This window comes from Leuciscus leuciscus (genome assembly GCF_965113295.1).
Source record: "Leuciscus leuciscus genome assembly, chromosome: 25".
NCBI lineage: Eukaryota > Metazoa > Chordata > Actinopteri > Cypriniformes > Leuciscidae > Leuciscus > Leuciscus leuciscus.
Window position 1 is genome coordinate 24,778,601 of NC_138724.1, and position 24,891 is coordinate 24,803,491.

General features: G+C 38.8%; 1 protein-coding gene across 3 annotated transcripts; it reads left to right on the forward strand.

Annotated features, from left to right (window-relative positions):
* The first annotated feature begins 113 nt into the window (after nucleotides 1–113).
* myo5ab (myosin VAb) lies at nucleotides 114–24,884 on the forward strand. Of its 3 annotated transcripts, none has more exons than XM_082160081.1 (40): nucleotides 114–300; nucleotides 839–949; nucleotides 5,302–5,473; nucleotides 5,959–6,103; nucleotides 6,200–6,356; nucleotides 6,472–6,615; nucleotides 7,383–7,464; nucleotides 7,662–7,769; nucleotides 9,146–9,252; nucleotides 9,400–9,665; nucleotides 9,742–9,823; nucleotides 9,922–10,062; nucleotides 10,164–10,289; nucleotides 10,380–10,463; nucleotides 10,810–10,944; nucleotides 13,601–13,698; nucleotides 13,776–13,862; nucleotides 14,465–14,573; nucleotides 14,847–15,058; nucleotides 15,185–15,341; nucleotides 15,858–16,097; nucleotides 16,193–16,387; nucleotides 17,135–17,228; nucleotides 17,478–17,626; nucleotides 17,747–17,860; nucleotides 17,948–18,085; nucleotides 18,184–18,240; nucleotides 18,334–18,558; nucleotides 18,768–18,805; nucleotides 18,911–18,991; nucleotides 19,282–19,480; nucleotides 20,293–20,386; nucleotides 20,543–20,692; nucleotides 20,889–21,043; nucleotides 21,184–21,270; nucleotides 22,158–22,308; nucleotides 22,393–22,675; nucleotides 23,792–23,966; nucleotides 24,110–24,190; nucleotides 24,282–24,884. In XM_082160081.1, the coding sequence occupies exons 1-40, from the start codon at nucleotides 274–276 to the stop codon at nucleotides 24,432–24,434; spliced, it is 5,409 nt and encodes a 1,802-aa protein (XP_082016207.1). In that variant the 5' UTR covers nucleotides 114–273; the 3' UTR covers nucleotides 24,435–24,884. The 3 variants fall into 3 exon arrangements, with proteins under 3 accessions (XP_082016207.1, XP_082016208.1, XP_082016209.1); XM_082160082.1 differs by having other exon boundaries at nucleotides 20,546–20,692; XM_082160083.1 differs by lacking the exons at nucleotides 114–300; nucleotides 839–949; nucleotides 5,302–5,473; ... (1 more) ...; nucleotides 6,200–6,356; nucleotides 6,472–6,615 and having other exon boundaries at nucleotides 7,398–7,464; nucleotides 7,666–7,769.
* The last annotated feature ends 7 nt before the right edge of the window (nucleotides 24,885–24,891 follow it).

Consider the following 24,891-nt stretch of genomic DNA (forward strand, 5'->3'; position numbering starts at 1 on the left):
CCCCTGAGATTTGAATGCAGCTCAATGGAGGAATCAGCGTTTTGAGCCGCCAAGCGCCCCCTGGTGGAACAACTCATCATGACCCATAAGGACAGCTGTTAGTTATTAAACTGTGCCACTCAATGTATTTCCCCGGCGGCTGTCACACTTCTTCCACACCACCAGCCAAGAGATTGCAAAAACTTTGGCGTTTCTCAATGTCTGTTTTCTAAATCGTAGCAGAAGCAGAGAGTTGTGATGTTTCTGGAGTAACGGGACTTCAGGCGGAGCTCAATGGCAGCGGCGGAGCTTTACTCGAAGGTATGAGTTTAAACCCCGTTAGTTTCACATATGAGTAATGGAAACATGTGAGAAATTGTATCATCCAGTTTATCATACAGCACTTTTCCTGGTTTGGTGTAACTTTTAAAGGGGCTACTGGAATTTAAGTTTTTATTATTATTATTATTATTATTATTATTGTAATTACATTCCTTTACATTAATTAGATTGTATCCTAAACAAACTCTGAACAACGGAACACATCAATTATATTTAATTGTTTTAAATATTAATGCATTCATAAAGCAATCTGATGGTTAATTACAGTTGAAAGAAAAGAAAAGCAAACAACAATAATAATAATAGTTTATATATTAATAATTATATATATTAATCTGAGTTACCACTCTAACTGTAGGTAAATTAGTCAATTTTTACAACATTTAAAATTCCATTTCTTGTTTTAAATATGAATGCATTGATAAAACAATGATATGCTTATTTGAAGATGCATCAGCTTTGAATTGCATTAAATAAATACTGTTATTCAAACTAACTTGGTGTTCACCTCCTGCAGTTTGCTCGAGTCTGGATCCCAGACGCCACAGAGGTGTGGAGATCAGCAGAGCTGACCAGAGACTACAGGCCCGGAGACACCGTCCTACATCTGCGGCTGGAGGATGAGACGGTGAGAGCATCAAACACTAACCCCTGCTCTCACAGACAAGGGGGAAGTCTAGCCCTAGACTAAAATGCATATCTTAAAATATGTCAGTGCCATTGTTTTGTCTCAAGATGCACACCAGTAATGTTTTTGTTTTTTTCTAAGGCACATTTATAAAAGCTACTTAATTGTCCTTATTAACTAAGGCTTAATTCTGGTTTAATCTAAGCCTTGTCTGTGAAACCAGGCCTTGGTCTTCAAAAAGTTTTCCACATGCACCCTGTTCCAACATGAGTATTATGAAGGGAAAGCATACAAATTAGACCAGATTAGGTGGTTTACAGCTTTTAGGGCTGCTTGAGTCAGCATTGAGTCAAGTTTGAGGCAAAGATGAGTCAGACTGGTGGTGAACAAGATGTTGTGTGGAAAAATAATGGGTGTGGAGTTCTAATTCCAACATATTTCAGTAACTACACCCATTGCTGTTCCCACAATTTATTTAACTGGTGGCAACTGGTGACGTTATCATTGGTGTAAAGTCACTAGGGCAAAGAAAATGATCTGTGAAACTTAGCTTGTGGTTTTCCTGAGGTAGGCTAAATGTATCTCCTGTCTGCAAGTGTGTCACTGATAGCAAAAGCCTTTGCATGTTTTATCCTGCTGTTTAAGCTACATGTGTGTACAAGATGACCTGATGAACTTCAGTTTAATTAAAGACTTCGCTCTACTGATAATATGCTGTTGATTATGACGAAAGCGAACAAAAATCGCATTCACAGCAATGCGTACAGTGGAAGTAAAGCATTTAAGTAAATAAATGTAATTAGTTACTGTACTGCAAAATATGAAAAGAAAATGCAGAAAAGCAGAGCGCATGTGGCGGAAGACAAAACTTGTAGTCCATTATAACATCTACAAAGACAGCCTGCATGCTTTCAATATGGAACTAGGCAAGGCTAGACAGACTTTCTTCTCAAATGTTATAAACAGCAATTTAAACAACACACGCACTCTTTTTGCTACTGTAGAGAGACTGACAAACCCCCCAAGCCAGATTCCCAGTGAAATGCTCTCAGACAGCAAGTGCCGTGAGTTTGCTTCTTTCTTCTCTGAGAAAATCAATAATATCAGAAAGGTGATCAGCACATCCTTGAGTTGCACTGGGGTCAGACAGATCAGACCACCTGAGAAAGTAGTTACTATGTCTGACTTCAAAGAAATTGATGGCAAAATTTTGGAAGAAACCGTACAACACCTCAAAACATCAACCTGCGCTCTTGACACACTTCCCACATCTTTTTTCAAAAGTGTGCTAAACAGTTTAGAAGCAGATCTTCTAGAAGTGGTAAATGCCTCACTTCTCTCTGGGAGTTTTCCAAACTCCCTTAAAACTGCAGTTGTCAAGCCCCTCCTGAAAAAGAGCAATCTGGATAAGACCATATTAAGCAACTATAGACCGATCTCAAATCTTCCTTTCATAGGCAAGATCATAGAAAAAGTTATCTTCAATCAGCTGAACAAATTCTTAAGCTCGAATGGATACTTTGACAATTTTTCAATCTGGTTTCCGACCGCACCACAGCACAGAGACAGCGCTCATAAAGATAATAAACGATATTCGCTTAAATACTGATTCAGGAAAATTATCAGTGCTGGTACTACTCGACCTCAGTGCTGCATTTGACACTGTCGATCATAACATACTTCTTGACAGGCTGGAAAACTGGGTGGGGCTTTCTGGGATTGTCCTAAAATGGTTCAGGTCATACTTAGATGGGAGAGGTTATTATGTTAGTATAGGAGACCATAAGTCTGAGTGGACATCCATGACATGCGGAGTCCCTCAGGGGTCAATCCTTGCACCACTCCTGTTCAACCTGTATATGCTCCCAATGAGCCAAATAATGAGAAAGAACCAAATTGCTTACCACAGCTATGCAGACGACACACAGCTGTACTTAGCCCTATCGCCTAACGATTACAGCCCCATTGACTCCCTGTGCCGATGCATTGACGAAGTCAACAGTTGGATGTGTCAAAACTTTCTTCAATTAAACAAAGACAAAACTGAAGTCATTGCGTTTGGAAACAAAGATGAAGTTCTCAAAGTGAACGCATACCTTCACTCCAGGGGTCAAACAACTAAACATCAAGTCAGGAATCTTGGTGTGACACTAGAGTCAGACCTTAGTTTCAGTAGTCATGTCAAAGCAATAACTAAATCAGCATACTATCATCTGAAAAATATTGCAAGAATTAGATGCTTTGTTTCCAGACAAGATTTAGAGAAACTTGTGCATGCTTTCATCACCAGCAGGGTGGATTATTGTAATGGACTCCTCACTGGCCTTCCCAAAAAGACCATAAGACAGTTGCAGCTCATACAGAACGCTGCCGCTAGGATTCTGAGCAGAACCAGAAAATATGAACATATCACACCAGTCCTCAGGTCTTTACACTGGCTCCCAGTTAGATTTAGGATTGATTTTAAAGTATTATTACTGGTATATAAATCATTCAATGGCCTAGGACCTCAATACATTGCAGATATGCTCACTGAATATAAACCCAACAGATCACTCAGATCATTAGGATCATATCAGCTAGAAATACCAAGGGTTCACTCTAAGCATGGCGAGTCGGCTTTTAGCTATTATGCCAGCCACAGCTGGAACCAGCTTCCAGAAGAGATCAGATGTGCTCCTACAGTGGTCACATTCAAATCCAGACTCAAAACACTTCTGTTTAGCTATGCATTTACTGAATGAGCACTGTGCCGCTGTTCGTCCGACTGTTTGTACTGTACTGTATTTTATTCTATTTTTCTAAACTGCTTTAATTATTCTTATTTCTTTTAATTATTTTAATTTCTCCTATGTCAGCAGGGCATTTAGCCCGTAACTGTAAATGCCCACTCAGAAGGTGATAATGTGAAAGTGACGTGTATTAATGTGGGTCTGAAAGTAGAACAGTATTTAAATGACGATATTAAAGTTTTCGCCTGAGAAAGAATGTGAACGCAGTGCTAAAGTGCTAAAGAAAGTAAAAAGAACGTGTGAGTAAATGAGGGAGAAAAGAAAGTTAAAGGAAAGTTGATAGATGGAAGTCGTAAGAAGATTGAAGGTTAAAAGAAAGTTGAAAGATTTAAGTCTTAAGGGATTCCTTTGAAGGAAAGATTTATAATAATATTCTTTTTTTTTAAGTACTGTATTTTATTTTATTTTTCTAAACTGTTTTAATTATTCTTATTTCTTTTCATTATTTTAATTTCTTCTATGTAAAGCACTTTGAATTGCCATTGTGTATGAAATGTGCTATATAAATAAACTTGCCTTGCCTTGCCTACCTAAAAATCTTTTTGGCTACTTTGTAGTTTGACTATCAAAGATATTATCAACTCTCCTTGACTATATTTTTGAATAAATATATGTACTCTTGTCTTTACTCCAATACATTTGTGATGAGTGACCTAATTACTCCTTACATTTTGCATGGCAACTAACTTTTTCTGCAGCTGTTTATTTCTGATACAAAAGTGATATCGCCATCTACAGGGCATTGATGGTACTACATTTTGTGCATTTTGCCTTTACACACCCAAACTAGTCAACAATACTACTTACAGTACTCTTTGCACCTCTGAACGGCAATAGATTTGATTTTAAAGGGGTGGTATAATGCCCTTTTCACAAGGTGTAACATAAATCTCTGATGTCCCCAGATGTGTGTATGTGAAGTTTTAGCTCAAAATACTCCACAGATATTTTTATATAGCATGTTAAAATTGTCACTTTTTGAGGTTGAGCAAAAACGCAGCGTTTTTGTGTCTGTCCCTTTAAATGCAAATGAGCTGCTGCTCCCTGCACAGAGGGCGGAGCTATAACACAGATATGCACTGAAAATGTCAAAAACGTTTAGCCTTTTATGTTCAAACCGGAGTCAGACAAAGATGGAAACACTCAAGAAGAAGTGACAACATGTAGACAACATTTCTGAATGGTTTGTTGATGAGTTTATGTAGCTTATGTATAGTTATCTTGTCATTGATTAGCATATTCTGTCTTGATAATCTATAAATGTGTTCTGGGGGCGGGTTTATGTAAATTTTAGGGTTGGTGATGTCACAAACCCCAGAGGAATGTCGTGTAGTCCCTACCAGCTGTTTGTTGTCTCCTTAAAAAGCAATTTCTTTCAAATAAAATATCTCCCTTTGCTTTGAACTTGAGCATCGTAACTTTGCAGATGTTGTTTATGCTCAAACAGCAACATTACACACTAACTAAAGTTAAAAAAGTGAAATCATAATCAACCACCCCTTTAAGAGCATTTATAGTTCTCCTGATGAGCTTCAGCTGAACTGTAGTGTCTTTTCATAGGAGTGCGAGTACAAGCTGGACCCGAAGAGTGGCGTTCTGCCTCATCTTCGTAACCCGGACATCCTGGTGGGCGAGAACGACCTCACGGCTCTCAGTTACCTCCATGAACCGGCCGTGCTGCTCAACCTGCGGGTCCGATTCACTGACTCCAAGCTTATCTACACCTACTGCGGTAATGAAAAATGACACCTCACATGGCCATGACATTGCTTTCTAGATATATTAAACTCAGACTTTCCTATTTAATGTCTGTTTGAAATATGTCTCAGGATGGTCTGTTCAATATAAAGTCTGATAGTTTCACATTAAAAATAATGTATTTTAGATTTTTTTTGTAATTTTATGTATTTTTAATTTTATGTTGTTTAAATGACCTGTAGACTTTGGAACTTCCATGAGCAGCAGATATTACTAGTGAATATGAACCATAAAACATGACCTAGCAGAGCTTGTCATATGCACTGCACAGCTCATTAGACTTTGAGTTATGGACTCCTGTTCTTAGATTAGACTGATTTGCATACAGTATGCAAAGTAAAAAATAAATAAAGAGTTTTGCAAAAATTGCACAAAAAAGCATTAGAATTCAGTCTGACCTTTGACCCAGAACTAAAAAAGTTTTACAAATCAAGTTATTTGTTTTTAAAATTATAACAGGGATCATCCTGGTTGCCATCAATCCATATGAAAGTCTTCCGATCTATGGATCAGACATCATCAATGCTTACAGTGGGCAGAACATGGGTGATATGGACCCTCACATCTTCGCTGTATCAGAAGAGGCCTATAAACAGATGGCCAGGTATGTGCACAAACCTTATTGCAATAGAAATATAATGTCTAAGAATATTTCCATAGACAATGACAATGCTATCTCTCCTCCACGTCCTCCTGTAAGAGACGAGAAGAATCAGTCCATCATCGTGAGTGGAGAATCGGGTGCAGGGAAGACCGTGTCTGCCAAATATGCCATGCGTTACTTTGCTACAGTCAGTGGATCCGCTGATGAGTCCAGCGTGGAGAAAAAAGTGCTGGCGTCCAGTCCTATCATGGAGGTATGACTGCGGTTAGACACCTAACTTTATCTAGCTAGCCTGTAAAAACTCACTAGACATCAAACAGATCTATTCCAAGAAACTGTGTCATATCGAGGTTTTCATCTGCGTGTAGGCTATAGGAAATGCCAAGACGACGAGAAACGACAACAGTAGTCGCTTTGGGAAGTACATTGAGATTGGATTTGACAGAAAGTACAACATCATAGGAGCCAACATGAGGACGTACCTTCTGGAAAAGTCTAGAGTGGTGTTCCAGGTTAGTTTTATATTCATTCGTCTCTACTATATACTGATTTAAAGAGTTTGAATGACCCATAAGTCATCAGTAATTTCAGTAATATAAAACTTGGTAGCTTTAAAGTGCCATTATTATGTTTTTTTTTAATATCACCTTTCATGTAGTGTGTAATATAGCTATTTGTGAAAGATTCAAGATCAAAGTGCAGATAAATGGAGTTATTATCTTAGCTTATTATATTAGCTATTCTGAACTGCCTGAAATGAGATGTCTGTAATTCCAGTCTTATTTCCTGCAAGAACCTATGTAGGTTCATAACTAATTTGCATAATGCTAGCCTATGGTCTTCATTGGCTGCCTGTGAACAACGTCTACTTTGCTCAGCCCTCAAACACTGTAGTTGTAGCTGATGCCTTGAAGAGTTTGGTTCGTGTTGTCGACATGTTGAGAAGATGCTGTTTTCTGGGCTGTGAAAGCAAATCCACTTTGCTGCACTTCCAAAAGACGAGGACTCAAGCTTGAATTGATACGATAAAAGTGACGGCATCATTACTGTTCATATCACTTTCCACATGTGCTGAGGAAGATCCGGAGCTGAAGTTCAGATATGCTTATGGCCGTTTAGTTTCCGACACACAGTGTAAGCTGTTGGCCAATCACAACGGACTGGGCCATCTGACCAATCAGAAAGTAGACTCTGGGAATGGAGGGGTTTAATGTATTTATGTGGGAATGTCTTACACTAGACTTACACTAAAGGGATCAGTTTCTTTTTCCTGTTTTAGGCGAGTGAGGAGAGAAACTATCACATCTTCTATCAGCTCTGTGCCTGCGCCCATTTACCTGAGTTTGAACCTCTAAAGTTAGGTAATGTGATACCCATTCTGGATTGTGTTTATAAATACCAGTCAAGTAAAGCATAGTGTCTTCATTTGACTGGGCTATGTAGCCTTTAAGTCAACCGACAGCTGATATTTTGTTGTAAGAAAGTTAATATTTTCATCTGTTCATCACTTCCCCTCAGGGTGGACTTCTTTTCTTCAGTAACCAGTCTTTCTCTTAAGGTAGCGCTGATGACTTTCCCTACACTAACCAAGGCAGAAGTCCCGTCATCGAGGGAGTGAATGACCTGAAGGAGATGCAGGACACAAGGAAAGCCTTTTCACTGCTGGGTATGAATATTTTACCTTTCCATGTGCCATATGGTGTTTTGTACACCAGGATCCCATATGTCTCACTTTTATTGTTTAACTTATTATTAGAATGATAAAAAGGATCACATCTTTTATTTAAATGTTTTAAATAACGCATTACTTTTTTTTTTTTTCACTTTAATGTAAATTTGTTTTTAGTTATTTGAGTTAATCCTTTATTTTTTTATTATTATTTTTTTTTTGAAGACCCAATAAGATTAGTATTAAATTAGTATAAACATTTAGAATGTTCAGAATAAGCCATTTTGCAGCTTAGTTTAACATCTTTTTGGACTAGGGAGAAAATTACAGTATGTTTTCATAGTACATAATAGCCTGGGAAAACCCAGACTACTTCCGGCGAATTTTAATTCTCTCTCCAGGACAGTCTGGAGAAGAGCCCATTCAAACTCATTTCTGTGCCGCCGAAATCGCGGCACCAATCAGAAACGTTTGGGGAGGGATTTACATGATGACGACAGCGCAGCGACGCTGAAGGAGATTTCATTACAAAGATGGATGCCGCCGTGGAACATCAGTCATTCGAATCATAGACAGTATATAAACGAATCAGTTATCGCGTCTGTTTTGAGCGATTTAAACTTACCGTTTTCGTTAAAGGGATAGAGGGCGCGCGCGCATCCTGCTGTGTGACATGTACGCAGACTGCGCGCGCCCTCAGATCACTTGGACGCGGCTACGTATAAGAGCTAAAAACGATATAAATACTGTTCGTTTTCTCACACAAACCGCTCGTTTCGTGTCTTAGGCCATCAATGTGTACTTACGATGGGGAATTGTTTAATTTGGACGATGGGGAATTGTTTTAATTTGGACTCTGTGCATGCTCTTTGAGACCGTGACCATAGACCTGCATTATATGACTGACAGACAAGAACGGTTTGACCTAAAAATATCAAAATTGAAACTACTGCGGAAAAAAAGACACCTACATCTTGGATGCCCTTGAGGTAAGCTAAAACATACCAAAATTTAATTTCAAAGTGAACTATCCCTTTAAAACCGGAGCAAAGAACAACACTCGAAGCATACGTCATCTCCTTCATCGATCTGATTGGTTTTATGACTATCCAATTGCGCCCAGAGGAATTTGAGCTACGTCGGTTGGTGACGCCCCTTTGGAAATGATTTGTCTACATAGCTTCCCCAGACCCTATACTCAGTTTCAACTGAGAAGGGTCTGGTTTTAACCAGGCTAAGTACATAAAGCTCTTTTACCTGAAAAGATCAAAAAGACAATTAGATTCCTCATGATATGAGCATGTTTAAGGGTTCTTCACATACCCATAGTCTAGTCATTCAACCACAAACGTGCCAGTATCTGCTGATTCCAGGAATTTCTGAGGCACACCAAATGGGTCTGTTCCAAATCCTGTCAGCCATTCTTCATCTGGGAAATGTAGACGTGAAGGAGAGAGGATCTTCTAGCTGCGGCATCTCTGTGAGTCGCAGTGAGAATGCAAGAATAAATCATTGCTTTAATTCACATTTTGCAAAGTTGCTTTGGACAAAAGCGTCTGCCTAATGATTAAATGCAAATGCATTTTCACGCATCGATTCCATACTATATTGTTTGCATTGTGTCCAGGATGAAAACGGCCACCTGGCAGTGTTTTGTGACCTCACTGAGGTTTCGTATGAGTCCATGGCTCACTGGTTGTGCCATAAAAAACTCAAGACCGCCACAGAAACCCTAAACAAGCCTGTTACCAGTTTGGAGGCCGTGAACGGCCGTGACGCTCTCTCGAAACACATTTACGCCAAGCTCTTCTCCTGGATCGTGAGCCAGGTCAACAAAGCCCTGAGCACTTCCTCCAAACCGCACTCGTTCATCGGTGTCCTAGACATCTATGGGTGGGTGAGCTGCTGCTTCATACTTTATTGATGATAAAAATACAGTTCCAGGAAAATGATGTTGTGTTGTGCCCAGGTTTGAGACGTTCGAGGTGAACAGCTTCGAGCAGTTCTGCATCAATTACGCCAATGAGAAGCTCCAGCAGCAGTTTAACATGGTCAGCATTTTCAAACATGCGTCAGCTGCTCCAGCATTCACGAAATAATCAGTCATGTCCAAGCACATCACGACTCACAGAAAGCATTTCCCCTCCAGCACGTGTTCAAACTGGAGCAGGAGGAGTACATGAAGGAGCAGATACCATGGACACTCATCGATTTCTACGACAACCAGCCCTGCATCAACCTGATCGAGGCCAAGATGGGCTTGCTGGATCTTCTAGACGAAGAATGCACTGTAAAAAACATTATTAAACCACAATTGTTATATAATTATCATTGTTTTTTGTGTGTGTGTGTGTGATGAACTTCTCAAATTCCTTAATTTGATGCATCCAGATGCCAAAAGGTTCAGATGAATCGTGGGCGCAAAAGCTGTACAACACTCACCTAAAGAAAAGCTCTCACTTTGAGAAGCCGCGCATGTCTAACACAGCTTTCATCATTCTGCACTTTGCAGACAAGGTACATGAAGAAAAATATGTAGCTATTATGTGTTCAGGTAGGAATTCCTAGGAGTCTATCTCATTTTATCTCTCTCTATATCACTTTTAGGTTGAATACCAGTGTGATGGATTTCTGGAGAAAAATAAAGACACAGTCAATGAAGAACAAATTAATGTGCTGAAGGCTAGCAAGGTGTGTTTACCTCAACATAGCTCACCAAGCAATTTTCTGGCACAGAAATTCAGCTTCTAGTGTTCCACAGGAACATGTTTCTGCTTGCGAAATGTTATTCAGTGGTTTAAAAATAGTTATGATTCAACATGTCTTTGGAGAAGTATCGCCACCTGCTGTTCGGTTCATGAACACCGTTTTTGGATTCCTAGATCTGTGGTTCTCAACATGGGTGATTTTTAAGAGTGTTAAATGCACATAAGCCATTGAGAACTACTAATCTAGAGTGTAAATGTCACAAGTAGCATACAAGTAAGGTGTTATGCATATCGATCTTTGTTATAAAGGCTCTCTGGTTTCCTCACAGGTCGCCTTGCTGGTCGAGCTCTTCCAGGATGAGGAAACACCTGCAGCTCAGAGCACCACAGCACCATCTGGTCGAGCAAAGATTGGACGGACCACTCAGTCTTTTAGGGAGAACAAGAAATCGGTTGGACTGCAGGTTAGAGTTGACCAACAAAGCCATGATCCATCACTGTTATTCATTAAGGCATCATTCATATTAATTCACTTAGATATACAGTATATTTCCCTTCAAAAGTTTGGGGTCAGTATGATTTAAATTTTTTTTAAAGAAGTTAATATTTTTATTCAGCAAGGATTCATTAAAGGGATAGTTCACCCATAAATGAATGAATATATATATATATATATATATATATATATATATATATATATATATATATATATATATATATATATATATATATATATACATATATACAGTGAGGAAAATAAGTATTTGAACACCCTGCTATTTTGCAAGTTCTCCCACTTAGAAATCATGGAGGGGGCTGAAATTGTCATCGTAGGTGCATGTCCACTGTGAGAGACATAATCTAAAAAAAAAAAATCCAGAAATCACAATGTATGATTTTTTAACTATTTATTTGTATGGTACAGCTGCAAATAAGTATTTGAACACCTGAGAAAATCAATGTTAATATTTGGTACAGTAGCCTTTGTTTGCAATTACAGAGGTCAAACGTTTCCTGTAGTTTTCACCATGTTTGCACACACTGCAGGAGGGATTTTGGCCCACTCCTCCACACAGATCTTCTCTAGATCAGTCAGGTTTCTGGGCTGTCGCTGAGAAACACGGAGTTTGAGCTCCCTCCAAAGATTCTCTATTGGGTTTAGGTCTGGAGACTGGCTAGGCCACACCAGAACCTTGATATGCTTCTTACAGAGCCACTCCTTGGTTATCCTGGCTGTGTGCTTCGGGTCATTGTCATGTTGGAAGACCCAGCCTCGACCCATCTTCAATGCTCTAACTGAGGGAAGGAGGTTGTTCCCCAAAATCTCGCAATACATGGCCCCGGTCATCCTCTCCTTAATACAGTGCAGTCGCCCTGTCCCATGTGCAGAAAAACACCCCCAAAGCATGATGCTACCACCCCCATGCTTCACAGTAGGGATGGTGTTCTTGGGATGGTACTCATCATTCTTCTTCCTCCAAACACGGTTAGTGGAATTATGACCAAAAAGTTCTATTTTGGTCTCATCTGACCACATGACTTTCTCCCATGACTCCTCTGGATCATCCAAATGGTCATTGGCAAACTTAAGATGGGCCTTGACATGTGCTGGTTTAAGCAGGGGAACCTTCCGTGCCATGCATTATTTCAAACCATGACGTCTTAGTGTATTACCAACAGTAACCTTGGAAATGGTGGTCCCAGCTCTTTTCAGGTCATTGACCAGCACCTCCCGTGTAGTTCTGGGCTGATTTCTCACCTTTCTTAGGATCATTGAGACCCCACGAGGTGAGATCTTGCATGGAGCCCCAGTCCGAGGGAGATTGACAGTCATGTTTAGCTTCTTCCATTTTCTAATGATTGCTCCAACAGTGGACCTTTTTTCACCAAGCTGCTTGGCAATTTCCCCGTAGCCCTTTCCAGCCTTGTGGAGGTGTACAATTTTGTCTCTAGTGTCTTTGGACAGCTCTTTGGTCTTGGCCATGTTAGTAGTTGGATTCTTAATGATTGTATGGGGTGGACAGGTGTCTTTATGCAGCTAACGACCTCAAACAAGTGCATCTAATTTAGGATATTAAATGGAGTGGAGGTGGACATTTTAAAGGCAGACTAACAGGTCTTTGAGGGTCAGAATTCTAGCTGATAGACAGGTGTTCAAATACTTATTTGCAGCTGTATCATACAAATAAATAGTTAAAAAATCATATATTGTGATTTCTGGATTTTTTTTTTTAGATTATGTCTCTCACAGTGGACATACACCTACGATGACAATTTCAGACCCCTCCATGATTTCTAAGTGGGAGAACTTGCAAAATAGCAGGGTGTTCAAATACTTATTTTCCTCACTATATATATATATATATATATATATATATATATATATATATATATATATATATATATATATATATATATATATATATATATAAACCTGTATACATTTTGTTCTGCTGAACACAAAAGAAGATATTTTGAAGAATGTTGGTATCCAAACAGTTGATGGGTACCATTGACTTCCATAGTATGAAGAAAAACACACTATGGAAGTTAATGGGGACCAGCAACTGTTTGGTTACAAACATTCTTTAAAATATCTTCCTTTCTATTTAGCAGAACAAAGAAATCAAAAGTGACAGCAAAAACTTTTTATTCATCAAAGAGTCCTAAAAAATGTATCATGGTTTCCACAAAAAGAATGATTAAAATGATTTCTGAATGTGACACTGAAGACTGGAGTAATGATGCTGAAATGTTTCACAGGAATAAATTACATTTCAAAATATATTCAAATAGAAATATTTCACAATATTATACTGTTTTTACTGTATTCTTGATCAAATAAATACAGCTTTGGAGAGCATAAGCGACTTCTTTCAAAAACATAAAAATTGTAAAGATCCATAACTTTTGAAAATATTGTTTGGTAATAAAAGTATTGTTGTAGTTCATTGTCTCATAAAATATGTCTTGTGCCTTTGTCCTTTTTACCATTCATAAAGAACATGTATGGGAAAATTACTTCCAGATCCAAGGCTGCTGAAAACGCACTGTTATGCTCTATTGGAACAAATCTTATCCACCCATAGAAAATAAGTGTCATTTGTTTGATGTTTTCAGTTCCGGAACTCTCTGCATCTGCTCATGGACACGCTGAACGCCACCACCCCACACTACGTGCGCTGCATCAAGCCCAATGACCTTAAAGCCCCCTTCATGTCAGTGAGCTGAGTTCAGAGATAATCCACCATTATGTAACACAGGTCATTAGAGTTTCTTCTCTTTCTGTCTCTAGAATGGACCCTCATCGAGCCGTTCAGCAGCTCAGAGCGTGTGGAGTCCTCGAGACCATTCGTATCTCCGCCAAAGGCTTTCCTTCCAGGTGCTAATTCAATGACTGAGATGATTTACTAGGGTGAACATGATTCCACCAAGTACAACGTGTTCCTGGATCCACATCTTTATTGATCCTGGAACAACATTCCAATCAACCAATCAGATTTGAGGGACCAGTCTATGTCAAGTTTAGGCTTACAACCAGTGTTAGGTGCTTCTACATCAGTGTTATTCATCTATCATTTCTCTCTGATTTTAGGGAGAAGTTATGGGTAGGGATAGGGATAGGGTTAGTGCTTAATTTTCAGACAGGAATGTTGTTCCAGGATCAACAAAACATGTTAATTTCAGGAGCATGTCTTACTTGGACACTTCTGACTAGTGTCCATTCTGCTTGGAATCTGATTTGTTGTGATTAACTCAAAGGAACCAATCAGATGTAACTAACTCAGAAGCACCAATCTTGAAAGTTTTTGAAATTGTGAACTAATAGCAAAATTGTAAATCAGTAAAAAACGTATTGTGTTTAAGTTTAAAACTGCTTTAGATTTACATAAACTGTAATTCTACTAACCCAGCTTTAAATATTCTGATGCCTTAACTGATCTGTGTTTGTGTTTTAATATTGCTTTAACTCCCTCTGGTCAGGTGGACTTATCAAGAGTTCTTCAGTCGCTATCGTGTTCTAATGAGGAAGAAAGATATCCTCTCAGACAGGAAGTTGACCTGCCAGAATGTCCTAGAACGGCTTGTGCAGGTATTACACTTGTCTTTGTAAACATAAGTAGCATTCTTAATTCTTTTTTCTATACAAAGAGCATGTATCATGCAAAAAAAAAAAAAACTTAGGCTGTTTTAAGATGGCCTAAGCTGGTTTAAGCTGATCTCCCATCCAAACAGTGCCCAAAACCCATCTAAAACCAGGGAAAGGACAATTCTGACGCTGCTCAGACATTACAAACTAGCTTAGGTTGGTTTAAGATGTTTTTATTTTTAAACAGTATAATGTTACTCCATTCCCTCTCTACAGAACAAAGATAAATACCAGTTCGGAAAAACAAAGATCTTCTTTCGGGCCGGACAGGTGGCTTACCTGGAAAAGCTGAGGGCGGACAAACTCCGCACGGCCTGCATCCAAATCCAAAAAACCATCCGCTGCTGGCTGGCCCGCAAGAAATACCTGCGTATTCGCCAGGCGACCATTACCTTACAGAGATACACGAGAGGACACCAGGCTCGATGGTGGGGGACGCTTGCAAATTTTGTAGATTTACTTTGTGAAATGAGTCAAGTGTAAATGAAGACTTGTCTATCAGTTGCTGGTTGGAAACTAAACCAACAGTGTGTGTTTTATCTGCCCTCGATTAGCCTGTGCAATAACCTGAGAAGGACACGGGCCGCAGTGATCTTTCAGAAAAACACACGCATGTGGGCGGCGAGACGACAGTACCTGCGACAGAAAACAGCAGCGGTTCTCATTCAGAGGTTACTGCGCGGATATACAGCCAGACTGGAGTACAAACGGGTACGAGGCCAATAACTTTTTACTGAGGTGTAGCACAGCAGAGGAAGACTGGGCTGGTAATCAAAATGTGCAAGAGGGAAAAGAAAACCGCTTTCAGGAATGAGTAACAGTTATTTCTTAGTACAGAGAGTTGCTAATTCTCATTCATTGAAAGGTGCGGTCACACTCAAAATATGTACACACAACACATATGCAACAGGATATGATGTCACACACCAGAGATTCTGTTTCAGAATGAAAAATAGTATATTTTCAACATTTTGAATTTATTATCTACTCCAGTTTTCCTTCAACACTAATTTAATTGATGTGAAGCCGCCAAAATGAATTCGATTTCCAGCCAAGAAATCAATCTGTTTTCTGTTGATCTAGCATCTTTTTGTTATACAAAAGTTGACATGGAATATATTGACCTCATTTATAACCAACACCATTCTAGCACTGTCTCTCGATCATGTTCGCCCAAGTTGAATTGGAAATGAAAACTGAGTTTTTTCATCTTGTTTTCTTGCACAGTTGGTGTTTGAGCGCAAGGCTTTACTGATCCAGCGCTGGGTGCGTGGCTTCCTGGCCCGCTGGCGTTTCCGTCGCATCAAGCGTGCCGTGGTGTATCTGCAGTGTTGCGTGCGCAGGATGCTGGCCCGTCGAGAGCTCAAGAAACTCAAGATTGAGGCCAGATCGGTCGAGCACTTCAAGAAGCTCAATGTCGGCATGGAGAACAAGATCATGCAGCTGCAGAGGAAACTGGATGAGCAGGTGTCCTTCATCGTTGTTTTATTCTCAGGACATTTGCACTGATATCTAAGGAGGAATCCATGTTTGATTAGCAATGTTTTTTCATGTGTCTTCAGCATAAGGAGAACCGAGAGCTTTCTGAGCGAATAAGTGCACAAGAGAGCCACAGTGCTGCTGATATAGAGAAGTTGCACATGCAGCTCAAGACTCTTCAGGAGGTGGAAGAGGAGGCCCGTCACCGTGGAGACCTGGTGACATCATTACAGGAGGAGCTGGCATTGGTCCGTCAGGAGCTGGAGAAGAACAAAGAGGTAAAAAGAAGATGTTTATTTGTTCTCAAATTTTGTAAAAAAAAATTTTTGAACACATTAAATTGATACAATTTAACAATAAACACATTTATAATGGTACAAATTAATTCGTTCAAATAAATGCTGTTTTTTGTGTCAGGGTTTCCACAAAAATATTCTGCAGCACAAATATTCTTCAACATAAATATTTCCTAAGCAGATCATCATATTAAAATGATTTCTGAGGGATCATGTGACACTGAAGACTGGAGTAATGATGCTGAAGGAATAAATTACATTTTAAAATATATTACAATAGAAAACAATTTTAAATTGTAATAATATTTCAAAATATTACTGTTTTTATTGTATTTTTTATCAAGCAAATGCAGTATTTGTAAGCTTAAGAGACTTTCAAACAAATTAAAAAATATCTAACTGACCCTAAACTTTTGAACAGTAGCGTATATATGTAACATGTCCACAAATATGGTAATTTTGTGGTATTACAGTGATGGTATCAGATGGTAATACCATGAGACTCTGATTTACCATGGTATTGAATGATTATCATGTTCATATACTATTGTATTTTACGTTGCATAGCATGATACATTAATTGTTACAAAAATTTTGTAATACAATATTACCATGGTACATAATGAAAGCTGAATTTCAATTTCAATTTCACCACTTGTAAAGTGAAAAAAAAGGATGATATATTTTGTATAAAAAGTATGCATACTTAGCCATAAATGATATCTGCAGATGGTCGCTGATCTCAATGAGAAGAACGCACTACTGAAGAGTGAGAAAGAGGAGATGAACAGACTGATCCAGGAGCAGGAGCAGCAGATAAGAGGTGAGTGACGGAGGAAAGCTCCAACTCTTAGTACTTTTGTATTTTAATGACTATAATATTGTCTATCTATAATATCTGGAGAAAATTGACTTTGAGTTGAATATGAATGCTAATGGTTAGTTACTCTACAGAATAAGTTAGAAGACGCACTAGTCACGGTTAACAAAGTACAAAAGGTGGATTTACATGTCAGGAAGGTGATTTAATAAACAAATAATTTTTCATTTCTTCTGCTTTTATCTTGAACAGAAATTCCAGAGTCGACCCAACAGGAGTCCACTGAGCACCTGCAAGCACAGCTGAACGAGGAACGATTCCGTTACCAGAACCTTCTGACCGAACACCTGAAACTAGAGGAGCGCTACGCTGATCTGAGATCAGAAAAAGAGGCGGCTGTGGTAAGATATTTAATTCTACTTATACAAACATGAGATCACAATAGTGACATTAAATAATGATATAGTTGGTAACATTTTCAATATTATAAACCATTTCGTGTTTCCAATCTTTTTAAACAGGATCTCTCCAAACTCGGTCATAACAGAGCCGACTCTGGCTACAGCTGCGGCCAATCAGAGAGCATCCACAGCTCTGTGCTCACAGGGTCAGAGGTCAGCTCTCTGGAAAGAGAGGTCAGTTTCGAACGGCTGTATGGCTCTTGAGTTCCTCTAGATTTCTTCTGTCAGGATAGAATATAATGGATGTGTTTGATGCGTTAGGACGCTGTGCAGACGGCAGCTGATGTGTCTCTCCTGATGAAGCTGCAGAGGAGAGTCACTGAACTGGAGAAGGAGAACATGGACCTGCAGAGCGAGATGGACACCAAAGAAGAGCAGCTACAACTGGAGCGAACGAAAGTAATTAGTGTTGTATATTTCAGAATGGCCCAATTCATCACACATGTGGAAACCATGACACAAACCAAGTTATGCATGCTCTTTCTCTGCATTTTAAGGAACTGGAAGATTGTCAGAGAGTATTAGGGGCTGAGAGAGACTACGAGGCTCTGAAGGTACAAAAACACACTTTGGCTCACCAAATAAACTCTTGGTTTCTCTTTCATGCATTCGGAGAAATATACAAGTGTGTGTTCTGGTCTTCTCAGCGTCAGGAGCTGGAGTCTGACAATAAGAAGCTCAAGAAAGATCTGCAGGATCTCCGTCAGTCTCTCAGTAAGGGGAAGGGGTCAAAGGTGGCGTCCCCTGGAGGTCAGGCGTATAACGTGGTCCTCGAGCAGCTCAACTCCACCAATGAAGAGCTGGAGGTGCGAAAGGAGGAGGTGCTTATCCTGCGATCTCAGCTGGTCAATCAGGAGGCATTTAAACATAAGGTAGGGTGCAGACTTTTTTTATTTTTGCCATTTCACATTATTCCATATGTGAAAATCTAAGAGATAATATGTGAGATGATTAAAATAAAAAGTAATACAAAATAATAAATGGCATATTACATTATTAAATATTATATATTTTTCGCCTTCTCTTGTATATCGAAATATGAGACAGATAAATCTGGTTAGTAAATACTTTCTCTTTTCAGGAAACAGGAAGTGAAGGAGATTCAGGTGACTCAAGCAGGTAAATCAGCTTTTATATTTCATACATTTTTATTCACCCCATGTTCACACTGTAACATAAAGGATTCCTTATAATGGAAGTCACTCATGTCTCTTTCTCTCTCAGATCCCCGACTTTGGACCTTCATGAGCTGAATGAGGATGGAGAGCTCTGGATGGCTTATGAGAGCCTGAAGGAAACTAACAGGTGAAAAAAAAATTAATATTCAAAGACACAATAGCACACTACATGCTACACACCATCAAGAAAATCTTTTTTTAGTTTTATATTGCTTTTCATATTTAGGAAACAAAGGGGCTAAATACCCCCATTAAGGAAAATTTTATAAACTTTGCATGACAATTAAAAGCAATAATTTTTTGTTAAATATTGATGGAAACATAATTTGTGTAAAAGGAAATGGTAAAAAATGTAACTGTTTTAGTGTTTTTAGTGTATATCTTTTGAGTAATATGTAAATACATCTTTCACTGCAGGATTCTGGCATCTCAGTTGCAGACTCAGGGACAGTCCCATGAGAAGGAGGTGGAGGGTTTGAGGGCGGAGCTTCAGCGGTTAAAGGCGGAGCTTGGCCAGCAGCAGCAGATGATGTCAGACAGCTTGCAGCTTCCGCACGACGCTCGAATACAAGCAAGCCTGCAGCACGAGATCAGTCGCCTCACGCAACAAAACATGGTGTGCACACACTCACACTCACACTGACACATATACACTCACCTAAAGGATTATTAGGAACACCTGTTCAATTTCTCATTAATGCAATTATCTAATCAACCAATCACATGGCAGTTGCTTCAATGCATTTAGGGGTGTGGTCCTGGTCAAGACAATCTCCTGAACTCCAAACTGAATGTCAGAATGGGAAAGAAAGGTGATTTAAGCAATTTAAGCAATTTTGAGCGTGGCATGGTTGTTGGTGGCGTAATGGTGTGGGGGATGTTTTCTTGGCACACTTTAGGCCCCTTAGTGCCAATTGGGCATCGTTTAAATGCCACGGCCTACCTGAACATTGTTTCTGACCATGTCCATCCCTTTATGACCACCATGTACCCATCCTCTGATGGCTACTTCCAGCAGGATAATGCACCATGTCACAAAGCTCGAATCATTTCAAATTGGTTTCTTGAACATGACAATGAGTTCACTGTACTAAAATGGCCCCCACAGTCACCAGATCTCAACCCAATAGAGCATCTTTGGGATGTGGTGGAACGGGAGCTTCGTGCCCTGGATGTGCATCCCACAAATCTCCATCAACTGCAAGATGCTATCCTATCAATATGGGCCAACATTTCTAAAGAATGCTTTCAGCACCTTGTTGAATCAATGCCATGTAGAATTAAGGCAGTTATGAAGGCGAAAGGGGGTCAAACACAGTATTAGTATGGTGTTCCTAATAATCCTTTAGGTGAGTGTACATGTACTGACAACAATTAATGATCATAATAAATATTCTTCTGTATTAAAATGATTTCTGTCAATTATAGGAAATCTTGGAGCAGACGGGAAAACAGGACAAAATGATCCGCAAACTAAAGAAACACCTGAAAATATATATGAAAAAGTTTGGGGAGCCTGAGGGTAAAGATTTATTTTGAATACATAAAATCAATTCTATCAGTCAAGATTAGACTGAATTAGTTTTGTAGACAGATTGTGCCTGCATATGAATTACTGTTGGGGTATCCCAGGATGATTTTTATGTGGAAAATATATAATAATTTTTTTTGCTGGCAGCAGGTGTTCATTTCGAGCAGTCCTCTCCAGGGAACGTGGTCGGCGAGAGCGGTCGCACGGTCAGCATCGTTCGGAAAGAGAGGGATTTCCAGGGCATGCTGGAGTACAGGAGAGAAGACGAGAACAAACTGTTCAAGATACTCATCACAGGTGATACGAACATCATAAACATGTAGAATATCACTAAAAAACACAAACGTGTTTAGATTTTTACTTTGCTTCATCAATGCAAAGATAAAAGGAAAGAAGAACAAATGGACATTTTTATTTTTCCTTTGACTCTATAGTTTGTATTCCATTGGACAGAGTCCCTTTCAGTCTTTTGATCATGCTGTTTATCTACCAGAGCTCAAACCCCGAGGTGTGGCGGTGAATCTGATCCCAGGCCTGCCTGCTTATATTCTCTTCATGTGTCTGCGACACGCCGACTACGCCAACGATGACCAGCGGGTCTCCACCCTCATGAACTCCTCCATCAACACCATCAAGAACGTACTGAAGGTGAAACTCTCACAGACAGAAAATGCAGGAATATCCATGGAAATGATCTTTACATGAAAAACATTGTCCAGATTCTTTCAACAAAACATCTGATAAATGATACTGTGACCCTTTAAATGATTAACTGACTGTTTTTACAGAAACGGGGAGATTTTGAGACCATTTCATTCTGGTTGGCAAACACCTGTCGCTTCTTACATTGTCTGAAGCAGTACAGCGGAGAAGAGGTAGGCATGATGTCTGGCTGTGTTTCATATCCGAGTGTGCTGTCTACCTAGAAAGCATTTTAGGCATTATCACACGCCTGGCATGAAGATTGTTTCAAAAAGTCAGCAGCAGTTTTTTAGGTATAACCCCAGCTAACAAAAATATCCTATATTCTATGAACGTTTTACTAACTTTCCCATTAAGTTATGAAAACTTTATTTCTGAATGATCCCTGTTTGTTTAAAATGTGCAGTTTTTGTTGTTGTCTGTTTTAAAAATGTTTTTTCCGTTAAGGGAATATTCCATTTTATAATTTCACAGACATTATGGGAATATTACTTTTGAATGTTCTGAAATAGTAATTAGTAACATTAAAAAACTAAATCCTTTCAGAAAACGATGTATAATGTTAACATTTTGAGAACATTATTAAATACCAGATACCTTTTAAACAAATGTTTTGTTAATGTTACTGAAAAAATGTTTGTTTGTCTTTATGAGAACCTTGCCAGAATGTTAGCTGGGACTATAGTTCTGTCTGTATTCTGATAAGCCTAATATTTGTGTGTATTTTTGTGCTTTATTAGAGTGAGTTGTTAGCGTAGCAACATGCTAACATCAGACTCTATTGGAATTAACTATAGCTGTCACTTTTTGTGTGGCACAGAGTTGTTTCTTGTACATTTTTACTTCAGTTTTTCACTTTTAGGATACAGCTTCTAATGCAAACAATAATAGATAAAGCTAAAAGTTTTGTAAAACATTTAGCTTTCTGTAGAAGCTAGCTGCAAATATTAGGAGTAAAGGTTTGGAACCGTGTGAAGGTTTTCTCTTTATTATAATAAATGTAATTATTCACTGCTATATGAATGCTGACCTAATATTAAATTTCTTCCTGATGTTTTAGGGCTACACAAAGCACAACACCCCTCGTCAAAACGAACACTGTCTGTCAAACTTTGACCTGTCTGAGTACTGCCAGGTTCTGAGCGATCTAGCCATCCAGATCTACCAGCAGCTCATCAGGGTCATAGAAAACATTATTCACCCCATGATTGGTAACTCTGCATGCTCTGGTTATACAGATCTCAATATTTATTATACCTTCTCTACTTGATCATTCCCTCTTTTCCTCATCCCAGCGCCAGCCATGTTGGAGCAGGAGACCATTCAGGGAGTGATGGGTGTGAAGCCCACAGGAATGAGGAAGCGCACGTCCAGTTTCCCTGAGGACAGCGGTCACTCGCTGGAGTCCATTTTGAAACAGCTGGATGTTTTCTATTACACGCTGCTCCAGCACGGCAATGACACCGAGCTGGTCCGACAGGTCATCAAACAGCAGTTCTACCTCATCTGCTGCGTCACACTAAACAACTTACTGCTTCGCAAGGACATGTGCTCCTGGAGTAAAGGCCTGCAGATCAGGTACTGACTGGAGATGAGGAGACGATTCCTCAACTCTTAATAACCCTAGTGTTGTTGCTGTGTCTAAAATCACTCAAGCGTAAGAGAGCTGTCACAGAAACATCACAGTCATATAGTTTTATCCTACATGTTGCTTATTTACAATAAAATAACAGCCAGTTATGTTGAAATTAAGGACCTACCTGGTTTCATCGGTTTTTATATTAATTTGGTTTGCCATTGTATCCGAATTTGTTCATAAACATTAAACTATTCATAATAAAAAAAATAAAAAAAATAAACTGCTAACATGAATAAGCACGTTTAGATGACTTCATTACAGAATGCATTACCTTCTCTCTCGTTTTTTTAACTCTGAAATAATATTCAAAAGGCTTTTTCTTTTGACTTTTCCCTCTTTAAAATTTGGTAGTATTGGCAACAACTATGAAACGATGGTGATTTTTCATATTTTCAAGATAATGATGCGTCTCTACGCTGGCTAGTGTTTTGTTTTCATAATATAAAGGTAGTTTCAGGATTTGTGTCAGGAAAAAAAGAATAGCCTACATTTAGTGTGTAACAATGAGAGAAATCTTGTATTTTTATATTATATATATATTTTATATATATTTTTATAAGTATATGGAGCAAATGGAGTCGATTCTGGAAGTCGATTCTATTGATTCCTGTGGTTGGACTCGGGAATCAGAGTCGACTCCAAAAAACCCGGAATCGAAAACCACAAGTACTAACCACTAGAGGCCACTAGACCTTGTTCAGTCAAATTTGAAAGAAATTATATTAATTATTTTAAAAAATCTGATTTATACCACAGTATAGTATATGTATGTGTGTTTTATAGTTTAGTTTATGTGTATATAACATTAAATGACATTAAATGATTTTTTTTTTGCATCTTTTTTTAAATGATTATGCTAAAATGCTGGAATATCATTTTAGTAGTTTTTTCTATTAATTTTGCATTTGTTTATAATAATTTTATTGTCTACTGTAATTTTATTGTACGAAAAATATTTTATATAAAATTAGAAAAATTTCTCTGGTTTATTTATATATTTATTTAATATTTCAAACATTTACATTTTTTAATGTATTATTTTCCCCTCACATCAGGTATAATGTGTGTCAGCTGGAGGAGTGGTTGCTGGATAAAGATCTTCAGGGCAGTGGAGCTCGTGAGTCTCTGGAGCCTCTGATTCAGGCGGCTCAGCTTCTGCAGATCAAGAAGAAGAGCCAGGACGACGCAGACGCCATCTGTACCATGTGCACGGCTCTCACCACCCAACAGGTGTGTGTGTGTGTGTGTGTGTGTGTGTGTGTGTGTGTGTGTGTGTGTGTGTGTGTGTGTGTGTGAGTGTGTGTGTGGTGAATGGAGCCTTTTAAATGAAACCGTGAGTTGAGTTCTGATGTGTCTGTGTCTCTCTGGGACAGATTGTGAAAATCCTCAGCTTGTACACTCCAGTGAATGAGTTTGAGGAGAGAGTGTCTATATCATTCATAAAGTCTGTACAGGTGAGTCATTTCTCAATGTTTTTAAATGTATTTTAAAGCAGATATTGTCTGATATTTTTCATGGTTCAACACTTCTCCCTCCACTCCACAGAATTTATTAAAGGATCGTAAGGAGTCTTCTCAGTTACTGATGGATGCTAAGATCATTTTCTCAGTCACTTTCCCCTTCAACCCTTCATCTGTGGCCCTCGAGACCATCCAGCTCCCCAGCAGCCTCAATCTGAGCTTCCTGACGCGAGTGTAAAAACACACCAGTGATGTCATCACGGATCCTACGGGACAGATCCTGGAGAATACATTTTGAAATAAAGCCTGGGATTGTATTTATTTGGTCACGTTTTCTGGGATGATTGTTTACACTTCTTGTATCACTGTAAAGGATTTCACTTAAGAGATTAATTTTAAACACATTTCACTGTATTTGCATGTTTATGTTTTGGGGCTAAAGTGGGTTTGTAATGTTAAGGACCTCAGTCGTTCTATATCTTGAATGCAACCTTTACAGTGTTTGAATGAAATATTGCTGTAAAGCATATTAATAAGGCTTATGTGGTTGAAAATGGATAGGAACACTTTTCTAAATCTTTAGGACTATCTTAAATATTTTATATGCAGTAGTTGGATGTAAAAACTGTTAATCAGTGTTGTCATTTGAAATATATTCAATGTTATAAAAAGAGCTTTCATATATTGACCCAAGT

Bases quoted from the DNA above. Each gene is read 5' to 3' on its own strand.
- myo5ab (XM_082160081.1), top strand. From the start codon at position 274: ATGGCAGCGGCGGAGCTTTACTCGAAG. The intron at 301-838 runs GTATGAGTTTAA...CACCTCCTGCAG, and splicing joins CGGCGGAGCTTTACTCGAAG to TTTGCTCGAGTCTGGATCCC. The intron at 18,992-19,281 runs GTGAAAAAAAAA...CTTTCACTGCAG, and splicing joins AGCCTGAAGGAAACTAACAG to GATTCTGGCATCTCAGTTGC.